The sequence below is a fragment of the Parasteatoda tepidariorum genome, chromosome 9 (assembly GCF_043381705.1).
Source record: "Parasteatoda tepidariorum isolate YZ-2023 chromosome 9, CAS_Ptep_4.0, whole genome shotgun sequence".
NCBI lineage: Eukaryota > Metazoa > Arthropoda > Arachnida > Araneae > Theridiidae > Parasteatoda > Parasteatoda tepidariorum.
The window spans coordinates 60,002,425-60,017,334 of NC_092212.1; the positions used below are offsets into that span (position 1 = coordinate 60,002,425).

The window sequence follows — 14,910 nt, forward strand, 5'->3', positions numbered from 1 at the left end:
CTGTTTCTCTTTGAAAATCGGTGAATTTTCTGAAAAAGCGGAATATTTATTAAAAAATGTGAAATTTTTAGAAAATCTGAATTTTTTGATATAAAGCTGAAATTCAAGAGATAAAAGTGAAAAAGGCGGAAATCCGCTAAAAAGAGGAAAAATCTCATCCCTGTAACACTATAATTCTTGCCCCCCCCTATGTTTCTAATGTGTTTAAGGAAAAACTGGCAGTTTCAAGTGGGAAACGCAGCAACATCCACCATAGAGCCCAAGCCTGTTGCCTTGCACATTTATGGGCAATTGAAAAAAAACGGGTAAAGGGAATCACATTCATGTTGGAGGATGATGTGAAGAAGTCAGTAACAGACATTTTGAAACAGCAATCCAACGATTTCTATCAAGTCAAATTACTCATGGCACGATTTCTATCAAGCCAAATTACATGCCCTTTTATTTAAAATGTCAAAATGATTAAAATTTGCAGTTTGATTTTAATTTTTAAGTACAGTTTCACTTTTTAAGATAAGTTTCAATAAAAAGTTTCAACACTATTTAATTCAAAGTTCTATAGTTCATTAGAAAACCTAAAACAATTACTTATATAAAAATACTCAGTGTTGTACTTGCTGACAAAACAAATAATGCTTAGTTTTCCAAATACAGAAGCTTTAAAGCTAAAAAAGAGTAGAGCATTGGTCATTAATCAATCTTTAATAATAGATATGAACATCATAAGACTAAATTTTCATTGCGTGAATTATGTCTAACCTGACATATTCTTTCTTATTATCTTCAGTCACAAGAATCTCTTTTCCATTTGGTTTCAATTCATGAACTTTTATTTCACCAAAAGAATCCTGTTCAACTGAAAATGTAGTATCAATCACAGTAGTAATGTTGTTGTCTCTAAAAATAAAACATTTTTGGTTAGATAGAAAAATAATTTCCAGATTAAAAATGGCAAACTTTTACTTAAATTTTAATTATATTACAACCTACATTTTTCTAAATATATTATTCTAAATAAAAAAGCGCATTAGCCTTTTGCTTACGGCTGGTAGAACACATGGAAAAGGACAGCAGGCTTTACCATGCTAAGTGCAATAAGCAAAGGGTTAAGATAAAAAGCCAGTAGCACTTTGACAATATAAACTGCTACAATATTTCAAAACCAGATACATTTGAAAAGTGACTTTTTAGTAAATTTGAGAAAATATGCATTAGAAAGTAGGGAATATTAGGAGGTGACTTACAAAATTGATTTTCAATCAAAGATTTAGAACAGATTAAGATTAGCTGTTTACTCCAACCATAAAATTTTGATTTAAATGTTTCTCCATAAAAAACAGAGGCTATTGCAAATTGCTACTTCAATATATTTCTTTTATAGTTTTTCAATTTTACAAATTAGTTGTACAATTGAACAAATTTAATAACTTACAACATCCAATGGAGACTTCTTTGTAGTTCTGGGTCCACTGCTTCAATATCGTCCAATGTAATGGGTTTGTTGAGAAGCATCTTGTAAAATGGCAACGTGAATCCACCATCTATGTAATGACCATGAAATACTGCAAGACCAATGATTCTCCCAACAAAATGAAAATAAGACAGATGTTCCTTTCAAAACAAAAAATAAAAAAATTATTTTATAATCAAAATAAACCATCTAGGTTTTAAAAACATGAATTAAAGTAATAAAACAATTAATTCACCAGAATCTAATTTTTTTTTTAGCATATACAGTGAAATCTGTTAAACGGACACTCTTGGGAGAGATAAAATTGGCCACTTATGAGTTGTCCATTTACAGGAAGGATACACAAATAACAAAGTTTAATACTACTAAGTGTTTTTTAGAATAATTGCAATGATATAGAAAAACTTAAATAATCTACAATAACTATTTACAATGATATTATTGAAACTTTAAAAAATACTTTTTTCAATGTAAAAAAAAAAAAAAAAAAAAAANGATGAACTAAAAAAAAAAGAAAAAGAAAAAAAATTTAAAACATTTTATATGTATACATAATTTTAGATTTAGCTACAGAGAAATGAGAATGTTTTTCCTATTGACACAGACAAATTGACAGACATTCAAATTAATCATATGATACCAAATAACCGCTTTTAATCCTACGTCACTTCCTCAGTTTGATTATTAGATTTACACCCCTAACACCTAAAATTTTCAAGTAAAACATTTTTCTTACTGTTATACTATAAACTAACCATTTCAGAAATCAAGTTAAAAATTTAATGTTTAGGTTTTTTTTTTCACGAAACAATTTTCACAGTTGAAAGAAGCAACATATTTTTCCATTTTCTAAAAAAAATTTAACTGTGTTTTTACTTCTTTTTCAAACATTAATAAACCAGATTTGTATAATGAAATATAAACAAATAAATTAAAAAACTAATCAAACCAATTTATTAGGAAAACTACATAATATTACAGTACAGAACCCGTTATCCGGAAATCAGAAAACCGAAAAACCGGAACAAAATTCGATAAATTTTCCCGCCATTTAAAAAAAAAATTTTTTTCCTCATAAGATTTTAGGATTTTTCTTTCTTTTTTGAAAGATGTTCACCTTACCATCATTTTGGAAATAATCATTAGTGTATTACTTCATCGCTTTTTTCTTCTTTTTAAGATTATTTCCAAATTTTTTATTTTGTTTTTTTAGTTGGGTTTAACAATAAAAAAACGACTTTTTGTAGCGATTCCGAAAACCGGAAAAACCCGATCGTTCCGGATAATCGGTTCCCTACTGTACTACTAAACTACTTACTTTAGAACAATATTTCATAGTACCTTGAAAGTTATAAAATAGAGAACCAAATGTATATTTATACTCACACCTGATAAATAATCCTTAGGCAGGCCACACACTGAGGAAGCAAGCTGTAAGAAAGAGGCATACAGACGATGCACTCTTGTATGTTTACATTAGGATACGCAGAAATGATGTGCGCAAGGTAATACAAAAGCATATGAATCTGCCTTTCGAATGCCTCTTACTTACCACTCACTCCCTTAGTGTGTGGCCAGCCAAGTCTCATAATTATCTGTAAGCTGTATCATAATAATTACCATAACCTAATTATTAATATCATTAAAAGTTTAGCACCAAAGAATGTAAAACTTACAGGATTAACTGAAGAATCATGATTGATTTGCAGTGTATAAATATCATCTCTAGTATATTGGAATAGACCATAGTAAGGATTGAGCATTTCATGAGATAATAAATAAAGCCATTCCCTGAAAATGAAATCAGAAATGTAACAAATCATTTCATACTTACATAATATTTTAAAATAAATTTAAAATTTAATAAAAGCCTTAAACTACGTACAGATTTATGTTTTACAATTTTTAAAAAATAGGTTGATTCAATGAAATTTCGTCTAAAATAATGTAATTAAACCAAGCATTTCTACACATTATTTTACTGCAATTTTGCATAAATAATAATAAAACAAATAGTTTTGAAACTTACCTAGCCACACCACCATAATCAAGACCTTCTTCATTTTTGAATTTAACCATTAGTCGTTTTCTTAAATCTTTAGGCCTCATTTTCATTATTAGCCGGTAAGATTCCTGAAATATTAAGATGCTACATGAATAAAACTCAAATGTTTTAAAAAATACCTTATAAATTGCTTAAAGAAAAAAAAATATGGTTACTTGTGGCCCTGCAAATTTAGCTAAAAAGAAGGAAAATTGCTTCTGAAATCTTTTACACCAGTAAAAACGACAATAAAGCATTTGAGCCTATGTGACTATTGGGGACTTTTGTAAAGTACTCAATAAAAAAGTGTACACTTTAACAACTTTTGATAAAATCATTAGATTTGCACATACTATGATTTAATCTTATTGCTTTGAGAGCCTAACCAAAAATATGCTAATTAATTAATGCATACAATATTTTAAGTGAAGAAATCAGACACAAAAACATATTTCTTCCTAAATTCAGGACACAAAAACATATTTCTTCCTAATAAATTTTCTCCCACCAATTTGATTCTTGCTCCTTAAAATAGCTGCAATCTGGAAAATATAGTCCCAATATTTAAGATAGGAGAGAAATAAAAAATTTAGGCTACTTAAAGTTAATTCCCCCCTTTGCATATTTCACCAGACCTCCAAAATTATGGAAGTGATTTAAATTATTATCCACATAATTATAAAACTTGTTTACCCTAAGATTTATGTAAAAAATGATTTATTATAATTATTTAATATTTTCTGTTTACTTAATTTATTAATAGTAAAAAAAAAAGAATTATAAAGTATACACTTTTGTGCACAAATTCAATTTACATAATTTAGAGGGACCTGGCCAAACAGCTCTTCTTGAGAAACAAACATTTAAAAAATGACTATTTTGGGAATAGAAAATATGCAAAAAGTCAAACAACAAGGTCAAAATTACAATGAGTCGATTAAATTGATTAAAAATGAACAGTAAGGAACAAGCAGACCATGTCTAGAGGACTTTTTAACATAAGAACTTAACCCATCCTGGGCAATTATGACAAATATAATGGTTTATTATTATACATATTCCTCTTCACTTTCAAAAATTAAAGCATAATGAAGTAAAATATTAATGCATAATGAAGATCATAATTATTACTTCAAATATGTCTTCTCTAGAAACTTCTAGGCGGCAATGACCAGATTGAGGTTGTAACGCATGCAGTTCTTGTCTCAGGGCAGCAAGTTTCTGAACTAGATCTCTCCTCTGTTTGGAAACAGGAGTATCTGAACCATCGAGGCAGAGTGGAATAGAGGGGTGGAAAGGAAATGGAGGCAGTGGTGGAGGCTGATTGTTTAGACTATTGGCACTAGGATTAGGGGTAGAAGATGGGATAGCAGGTGGTGCAGAATCTGGAATTGCAGGCGGTACTCTGCCATTTTGAATGGGTGCATTATCATCCACTCCATTACTTCTTCTTGTGCTGAAATAAACAATAATATCAAGCTTACAGTTAAATTATATGATTGATTATATTACCTAAACATAAATCTCAAATCATTACAAAAGTTTTTCTTATAGATTTATAAAAAAAGTAAATGAAAATGTTTCACGACATAGAGCTTATGGAGCGTGCTCCAAATTACATCAGTTTTTGAAATGTAAACAATAATTATACTGCTGACTTTTTGAATTATCCAGTTCATAGTTTCCATTCCATAGTTAGTTGAGTCATAATTCTTTTAACATTAATACAATTAAAAAAATTATAACAAAAAAGAATTAAAACTTAAAAAGATAATAATATTTAATTCATGATTTTCAGAAACTTAGGAAACATTTCTTCTAGATCTGGTTCAACCATTATGTCTAATATACAGAAATCAGATTCTCAATTTCCTAATCCAATTTTAATATTGATGAAAAAGTTATAACAAAAAATACAGTTGCCATAAAATTAGAAAATATATTGCCTAAAATTTTATGTTTGATTTCAAAACATTTTATCCACTACAAAGTTTAAATACTTTCAAATGTGCTCTGATTCTGAGAGCTCACACGTTTCATGCTGAAAAGTTGGCAAAAGGATAAAAACATAGTTCTGAGATATTACAAGTAATAATGATATAAGTAAGCAAACAAGAGAGAGAGAAAATGAAGTTTAAACTTCATAGTGATTACGAATTTTGAATTTAATTTACTTCATCTTTAACTTTTTCATGTTACTGCTGCAATTTTTAAAAGCAAAATAAAAACAAAAACATTGTAATAAGATAAATAATAAAGGGTTATAATTACTTGAGCATATTTTGCACAGCCAAGTTACTAGAGAGTCGAGGGTCAGTAAATTGTGTAGTTCTATTGTTGTGGTCAACATAGTAATAACGTCCATTCATAGTACGCCTCATTTCCCAACCATCAGGAAGAGGTCCTAAATCATCAACATTTATACCAGCTAAATCTCTAGGAACTCTTGGGTCATGCCACGTACTAACACCAGTAGCAACATGATAAAAATACACTTGACCTTGTTGTGTTGTCCGTATTTCTGAAGAAAAAAAATAAAGAGGTCAAATCCTGTACAGTAAACGCATTATCATAAAATATCCTTTTATACACGCTTAGAGTTTTAAAATGGCTTGTGCATGAGATTTTTCTAACACTAACAAAGTTTTTTAAAATTCTGTTTGAATAGGGTCACAGACAAGAGCGCCAGCAGAATAATATAAAAGGGTGTGCAACCCTTTAAAAACTACCCCCCTCCAAATTTTCTTTTCTTCAATTATTCTGTTATTACATGTTGTTTTGTTATTACACATACTTTCATCTGTTAATTTTTTCAAGATACATTTCCTCATTATTAACAAGATATTTAAAAAAAAGTACGAATTTCTTGTACTTTCAAATTTTGCCACGAGAAACTGTATTGATGGCGCTGGCGTAGCTACTGACTTTCAAACACAAATAACAACAAACAGTAGTTTCGTATACTAACGTGTTTGTGCACGCTTAACATTGGTATTTACTGTGTTGATGAAGTTTTACAGTTGTGAGAAGTCAGTTTGTGATATACACCTTTGTTAAACTAAATAACTAATAGAAAATATAACATTACTTATAGTTTATTAAATGAAATTTAAAAATATAGCTTAGATATCTGCCAAGTTTGTGCATGCTCAGTGTGCATAAGAAAAGAATTAAAGACGACTCAGAATTCATTGAAAAAGTTATAAACAGATTTGGACAGCAAACAAGACAATTACAGTTCTTGTTTGATTAAACAATTTTTTAATTGTTATGTATCAATAATTACTTAATTATTTGTTTTTCAATAAAAATATGTTAAATAAAGAAATTTTATAACATAATTGTTTTTCTGTATCTCTTTGTTTTTAAAAAAAGTCAGGGCGGTGCAAGTACACCCCCTTGCACCCCGCTGCCGGCGCCCTTGGTCACAGAGCTGTTTATAACAATATTTAACAAAAGGGAATGACCGCACCTGCTTGATTTGCTCACCCTCACCGATACAATTGCTTCACATTCATATTTTTTTTCTTGAAAAAACATCCAAATTGACAGATTGTTATATCAAAACTCAAAACAATCAAATTAAAAGATCCTAAATTTTTTTTATTGTTTTTAAAACATCGATTTATTTTCAGATTCTAGAGGAATAAAATTTGATTACAAAAAAATAAAAAATATATAATTTTTTTTTCCAACGGAAATTATTTAGCAATGTTGCAAAAGTTAATGCTTAATATTATTTCAGAATTTTAAACAGTTACTTAAAATTCATTAATTTGATTGCGTATATTGACTAAATACAGTTTTACATAAAATGCATTATAAAAGAAAATATAAATGGATCAAAATTAATTATAACTCATTAAACATTTAATAGTAGTAAAATGATAACTAAAAATGTGATGATTTTTTAATACAATAAAAGAACACTACTTTTATTACTAAGCTTTTAATTTTCTAAGATAAAACAAAAAATCTAATAACAAGGGAGAATTTTAAAAAATGAAGATAAAAAAAATATTTCTCATAATAACTCTTTTATTAACATTATATTAACCACAGTTAAAGATATGTGGTTGTCATTTGCTTATTAATCATCATAATATGTGATTATCTGTTCAATGAGAACCTACGGAATTGTAAGACAATAATTGCCTTAATTATCATTTCATAATATGCAGAGGTATAAAATATTAATAATTAATTAATCCACTAACTAATCTCTTTTTCTTAGCGTCCACACACAGCAACCAAATGAAGAAATTGTGGCTAACAATTTAAAGTGATGTTTCGCATCATATTTGGTTTGATTTGGGTGATCCTGATAAAATAACCTTTAAAATTAACATCGAAATTAAATAGAGATATTTAAAACCACATAAGCAGAACTTACCATAACCATCAGGTAATTCAACAGCTAGATGGAGATGATTTCTTGACAAGTAATTCCGATGCCTAGTTGATCTTCTTCTTGAGTGCCCACTACTGCTCACACCATTAGTAATATGGTTTGTACTCTCTGAATTACTAACATTACTATGATTGGTATTGGAATTAGAATTTGAATTAGAAGAATAGTTCGTTGTGGTATTATTTGAAATAGCATTACTAGACACTTGACTACAAGTAGGTCGACTACTGTTATTATTGTTGTTATGGCCGTTGGATTGAACTGGTTCATAAGCAGTTCTGCAAAAAAAGAAAAGCAAAATTAAATTTTGGCATTGTGGATGATGTATAAACAAAAGATGCAGCTATAATGCAAGCATAGCACATTAATTATCAGACACCAACAAAATCCAGGCTCAGGTCGCCCAGAGGACTAGGAAAATTCCCTTGGGGACTTAACACTAGAAGGACTGAAATACCTATACTGCCCAAAAGCAGTCAAAAAGACTGCATTGTGAAAGAACAACTATTGTATAAAGAAATTTGTTTAAAATTAATTTTTAATATTTTTGGTATCATTTTCAATTATATAACAAGTTATTAGTAAATATCATCAATAAAAATAATTATAAAAGTTACAAAATTCTAATAAATTTTGTCATAATATACATCATTGTTTCTCTAATTGAAATTAAAAAGCAGTCAAAATGACTTCCTTGGGCAATCTAGTGTTAATAACTATATTTTCACTATATTATTCAACTACACATTATTCAACTACATATTATTACATTTACCATAAGCGGGAGGACACATTGAAAAAAATCAATATTTATAACTTTTTCCTTGGAAGAATATTGAATTAATTGACAGATGGCATTTAATGCTAAAAGTCAAAGGCAATGTTAATGTATATATCCATTTCGTGTTTGTATTAAAGGTAACAATATTAATTTACCTACTGCTTTAGTGTTCATTTCATAATTTATTTATTTAATTAGAGGAATTACAATTTTAAAAATTTATTTCCTTAAAATGTTTTCCAGGAGCTAGACATATAATATCTAATTTAAACAAAGCTTAAGAACTCTTTTTTAAAATTATTAATATAACGAATAATACATTACATGCGAACTTGACCATGTTGTGAGACTTCTCACATAAAAAAGGATTAAATTTAAAAGTAAAATGCTTTAACTGTATGCTTATATATGACAAATTGTGGTAGCGGAAGTGGAATGACTTTGTTGTAATCTAGGAGAAATCTAGGATTTTCGCACTAAATGCTAACCCAGATGATTGTAACAATGTTTTTCGCTGTATATTTTATTTTTTGCAATACCTCACTTCTAATCATCAAAGACAGATTTTACGCTGAATGAATGTAAATCACAAATTGTACAAGAGTTTTCAAAATGCATATCACTGTATAGTGTCAGCTCGATGTTAGGTAACAATTCAAATTTAACTATTGAAAAGAAAATAGATTTATTTTTTTTAATATCCGTCGTTAAACAGCCAACCTAATTTTGGGTTTACGACTACTAATGTTTTTGTAGCCTTGTAACTTTTTAAACAAACCAGAAGATAAGGAAACTCCTGGATCTTACCCCCAGAGGTATTGATTTGTTATAGGAACATGGAGGACTTTGAGACCAGACAGATTTAACATGCATCAGTCACCATTTACTACACAGGGAGTCTTCGGCCGGCGGGGATCGAACCCATGATCTCTTGAACGTGGGCCCAGTGCCCTACCAACCAGGCTATCCCGGCCCAACATATTTCAATGAAAATAATACATTCTATAACATTCATATGCTTGGCCTAAAATGGGTTAATGTTAAAAAAAAAATTATACATGAATTTCGCTATTAAAAAAAGTGATGAGTGTTTACAACAGTTAATTAGAACAAGCCACATTTTGATCTTAATTCCAACTAACTTAAAAATTATTTGAGGGAAAAAAGGTTATTATTTTTTCACCATGCTCACAGTGCCATCTGTTGTTTTTTTTTTTATTATGAGGGCTTAGGATAACAATGTTATGCTAATTTGATTTCTGACGTTACTACTTGCTTGAAAATAGATTAATTGTAATATTTCAAGCAGGCAGTAATGCTAGAAATTAATTTTGCATTGTTATCCTAAGCCCTCATAATAAAAACAGATGGCGCTGTGAGCATGGTGAAAAAAAAATAACCTTTTTCATCTCAAATAATTTTCAAGTTAGTTGGAATTAAGATCAAGATGTGGCTTGCTGCAATTAACTGCTGTTAACACTCATCACTTTTTTTTAATAATGAAATTCATGTATCATTTTTTTAAAAATATTAACCTATTTTAGGCCAAGCATATACATTTTATAAAATGCAGTATTTTCATTGAAATATGCTTACATTACATTCATCAAGACACACAAATAATTTTTGTATAAAAAATTATATTTTATTTAAGAAATAAAATGGGGCGTATATGCACCATTCACCAAATCGATGAACACACCATTTAGTTGATTGCTTGTTTTTTTTATTTACTGACTTGCAACTTTAATCCATTATAAAAACATAATGATAAATCTCACAATTAATAATTATATACTTTAAAAAAATTTCATTCGTGAATAACCGTTTTAAGTTAAAAAATTTTAATAGTTTAAAAATTTCTCAACAGCCTTTCAGAACAGAAAGTGTTTACTTCATTTGAATTATTATTAGTTTTTGAATGTCTTAAGAATCCTTGACAATAGCAGAAAAATAAAATTAGTGAAAAATATACATCACAGTATTAATAAAAAAATATTTATTGAATTGGTGAGTTAGAGCACCTTTGGCCGATAATGGATTAATCTTCTTTTTATATACACTATAGATAAGAAAAAATAAATGTTTATTCAGAATTAATATGATGTGTAGATAATACCACAGCCTCACCACAATAATATCTAGTTACAGAAAGTTAAGACCACGGTCTATAGAAAAGGTAAGTGGAACTTACCCTTTACCTTTATCATTGACATTAAGAAACAATAATATTGAACAATTGTATAGAATTATTATCAAGGATCAATAATAAAAATCCACAGTAGTACCTAGTGGGTTTTTCCCATTGTGTAGACCTTGTAAAATGGTTAACATAATATACTCTCCCTGCAGCTGTTCTCCTTTCTTCCCAGCTGAAAAAAAATCAATAAGTCAAAAAACTTAGCTTTGTTAGATTTCTTCAATGTATATATTAATACTTAAGCAAGCAATTTTTTTAGAAGTTAATTTTTCTCCTTCTAAATTCTATATAAAAAAAAAAACAAGGTTATTTTACATTCCTTTCAATAGTAGAATATTTTTAGTAGATTCATTGCTTTAGTGTGAAACTGATAAATAAATAAATAAAATTATTTAAAATTATTTCTACTAGAATCAATAAAAATAATCTTTTGCAAAACTATGCTAAAGGGTAGAATCAGAATGAAAATAGTTAATGGAAAATGGCTATTAATTAATCGAAATATCAGAATTATTTATTTTTTATTTTATTGCGATTCAGATCCAATGATGATATTCAGCTGGTACGCACGTACCAGTTCTTAAAATTTCTAAAGTACTGTATATTAGGTCCTAAAATTTCCCCATACAATTAATTTAAAGCATTACATTTCGGCAGGAGTTTGATTCAAAGTTTGCAGGAATAAGTGTATTGTGGATTTTTACTATTTTGAAGCATTTAAAATATTTCCAACAATTATTCTTGTAATTATGTTTAACTAACTTAAAAATGAAAGAGCAACTAAGTTTTGTGAACAACTTTTTTTTAATATTCCAAAACAAATCTGAATTAGTTGAAAGAACAAGAAACAGAAAACCACGACAATACAGAAGAAACATTAAATGATAAGCAGGAAAATGAAACTTAATCTTTTATTAATGCAGGTTTAGGAACAATTTCAATATTTTTAAGAAGAAAAAAAGGGATAAATAGTCGAATGTAAATTAGGCTGTGATTACTGACACAAATTAAATATCACTTCATGTTTCTAAAGAATGGAAACAATACCATGTGAAGCTATCAGAAAATGTAAAAAAAGAACCAAAAAGTATCTTTAAGAAGAAGAAAAAATCAAAAAACAATTCAATTCAAAATATCACTATGTAAGGAAAACTTTGAACAGTCAAAAATAAACCCAATGTGCGAAATTATTGACCAATTTGATGAAAAATGCATACAGTCAACACGTAAAATATTTAATACTGTGTATTGTTTGACAAAACATTGCTGTCCATTCTCATACATTGAAGATGAACTTGATCTTTAAATAAAAAAATTTACTGAATATGAGGGTTGGTTGATTCAAAGAAAACAGCAACAAAAAATATTGGCTTTATTTCCAACAACAACAAAAATTAAATGCTTGATAAAATAACAGAGAAGGATTGAAAAATTTGCATTATTATTTTAAGGCTTCAAATGTCTCCAAGCAAGACAGTTTAGAGGAAAATTCAGAAATAGCACCTTTCCTCATCAGATTACTAATGACATTGTGTTCCGATGGTGTAATATTGGGGAAAAAGTCTGTCGACGGTGAACAAATTTCAAATTGTTTCCCAAATATTATAGTCTAACATTGTTTAAATAATCCTCTTCAGCCTGTTTTAGATAAATCGACTACAAAAAAAATCAGGTAAGTAAATCATTTTAAAATTTTTATGGATAACATTTATATAATTTTTCATCAATCAAACAAAACAAAAATTTAATTTTTGAAGATTTCAGAACAGCTTGGATATGAAATCACTAAAATTGGACATGTTTTGGGACGAAGATTGGCAGCATTAGTTTAAGATCAGTGGCAATCGAGAGTGCTTATCCTTCTCTGTATTTGTTCTTCAAATCAAATGAAAAATTCTCAGGCATGCAGAAATGCCTAGAAAATAAAAATTTTGTAAGAAGTCTGGCCCACAGGACTGATATTTTGATGGAAATCTCTCTGCTTTCCATAACATTAAAAGAAAGAAATGTGGATTTAATTAAATCAGAAAATTTGAAATGCTGAAGACTAATGATGGAGCTTATGAGAAAACATTACCGGAAATATTTAGTTCTAAGAAATTTGAATGTATTGATTTTAGTGAGAACTCGAAATTCTAGTGTTTGGTTTGCCATGGGGAAAGTTCATAGATAGCATTATTCATAATCTTCAAATCATATTAATGAACACTGATAATTCATTAACGTGCCAAACAAGTCTGATCACAATCGACTAGGTTTCATAAAATCTTTAGAACTGAAACAATGGAAATTTGAAGACATATTTTGAATTTGGAGAGAAGCTAAATATCGACTGCTTCAACAGTTTTTCTTAAAACACTTTCAAGTATTGAATAGACATCAATGACTATAGAGATTATATTGAAAATGCTTTGGGTACACGAATAATCATATAATTCCTAAGAGTATTTAGAAAGAGAAGAATATTTTTAGAACTGTCGCTATAAGTTCTGCAGAAGCTGAAAGAGGATTAAGCCTCATGAATTCCATTTGCATGCACAGAAGAAGCAGATTGATTGTAAAAAATAAATGGAATATAATGATTATTTCCTTAACGAGACTAGGATTACCTCTGAAAGACTGGGGCCCAAAGCCAGTGGTTATAATATGGCTATGACCTAACCACAATGCCTAAGATACTGAAGTGAAAAACAAGGAAGTGGAAAAAGCAAGAAAAAACCAAAAAGTCAATCGGAAATACTTAAAAAATAATTCATTTCAAATTAAAATAAATGCTTTTTTATACCTACTATTTTATGTTTCATAATTATTTTTTTCTTTAAAAAAATAATGCAAATTTAAACAGTACCGGTTCTTAAATGATTGGAATCCCATCATCATTCAAACCACACAACATCAAATTAAATTTCAAAGGAAATGAACAACATCAAAATGAACAAATTTATTTTTCATTTGTTGCCATCAATTTTTTTAAAAAGAGTTAAAAGTTCAAAATAAAATCCTGAAGTAAACACTACTCAACATAATATACAAAATTCATCACATTTCTTTGCAGTATAGATGAAACTTTTTTTTTTTAAGCCAAAAGACAATTTTGTAATTACACTCACCCCTCGGGTAGTTCGTCAGGTGATAAAGCTAGATTGCCCAATCTATCCATTACTACATTGACACTACCGGAGCCTCGCCCATCTCGAGACAGCAGACTGATTACAATTTGGCCTTTGACTTGTTCAGAATCATCTACATGTCCTTTTACTAGATCAAGTCGATGATCTACAATAAAGATACAAACATAATGCATATAAACATAACACGTATTACACTACACATAACACGTATTTACACTAGACAATTGAATTTTAAACGTTATGTAAAAAAAATTGTTTCCAATTTCAATACATATACAATTTAACAAGTCATATTACTTTCAGGGTTGGCAATAATGATTTTTTTTTAAAAATTAGATATATTTAATTTCCAATAGACTATTATTATAATTTTTTTTTTTACATTTATCAACAAATGAATATGATATTACTTAATATCATTTAGAAACAATATTGCAGCGGAAATAGAAATTATTTTTATTTAATATTATAATTTTATGTATTAATAACTTAATAAATAAAATTATTGTTAATTATGTTCAAGTTAAGACAAGACGCACTTTATCAGTTAGATATTCTCAATGAGGGAAACCAGTTTAGATCAAAAAACATTACAGAAAAAATTAATTATTTTAAGTTACTCTAAGTCGAACAAGTCTTCTTCTTTTTTTAATAATTGATATACACTAACAGCATATTTAATAAGTTTTAAAAGCACTGGTATTTAAATAAACATAAGTTAAATGGGTATAAGTGAAACATGCATATGATCATCCAATTATTTAACTTAGGGCAAATGGAAAATTATAATTTAAAATATAATAATTTACACACATCTTCCTATTATTATTTCTTAGTGTAAAAACTTCATAATCAATGAGGGGGGGGGGGNG

The 14,910-nt window shown here is 28.4% G+C and overlaps 1 protein-coding gene across 1 annotated transcript in view; it reads right to left on the minus strand.

The window, feature by feature from the left end:
* LOC107438073 (SMAD specific E3 ubiquitin protein ligase) overlaps positions 1–14,910 on the minus strand; it is a 72,709-nt gene that overhangs the window by 8,051 nt on the left and 49,748 nt on the right. The window contains exons 5-13 of the mRNA XM_016050243.4: positions 14,018–14,183; positions 10,996–11,079; positions 7,909–8,204; positions 5,787–6,036; positions 4,647–4,971; positions 3,501–3,604; positions 3,148–3,262; positions 1,433–1,611; positions 760–897 (exon numbers count right to left, since the gene is read on the minus strand). Coding sequence (XP_015905729.1) covers positions 760–897; positions 1,433–1,611; positions 3,148–3,262; positions 3,501–3,604; positions 4,647–4,971; positions 5,787–6,036; positions 7,909–8,204; positions 10,996–11,079; positions 14,018–14,183 — 1,657 coding nt within the window. The remainder of the gene's footprint in view (positions 1–759; positions 898–1,432; positions 1,612–3,147; positions 3,263–3,500; positions 3,605–4,646; positions 4,972–5,786; positions 6,037–7,908; positions 8,205–10,995; positions 11,080–14,017; positions 14,184–14,910) is intronic.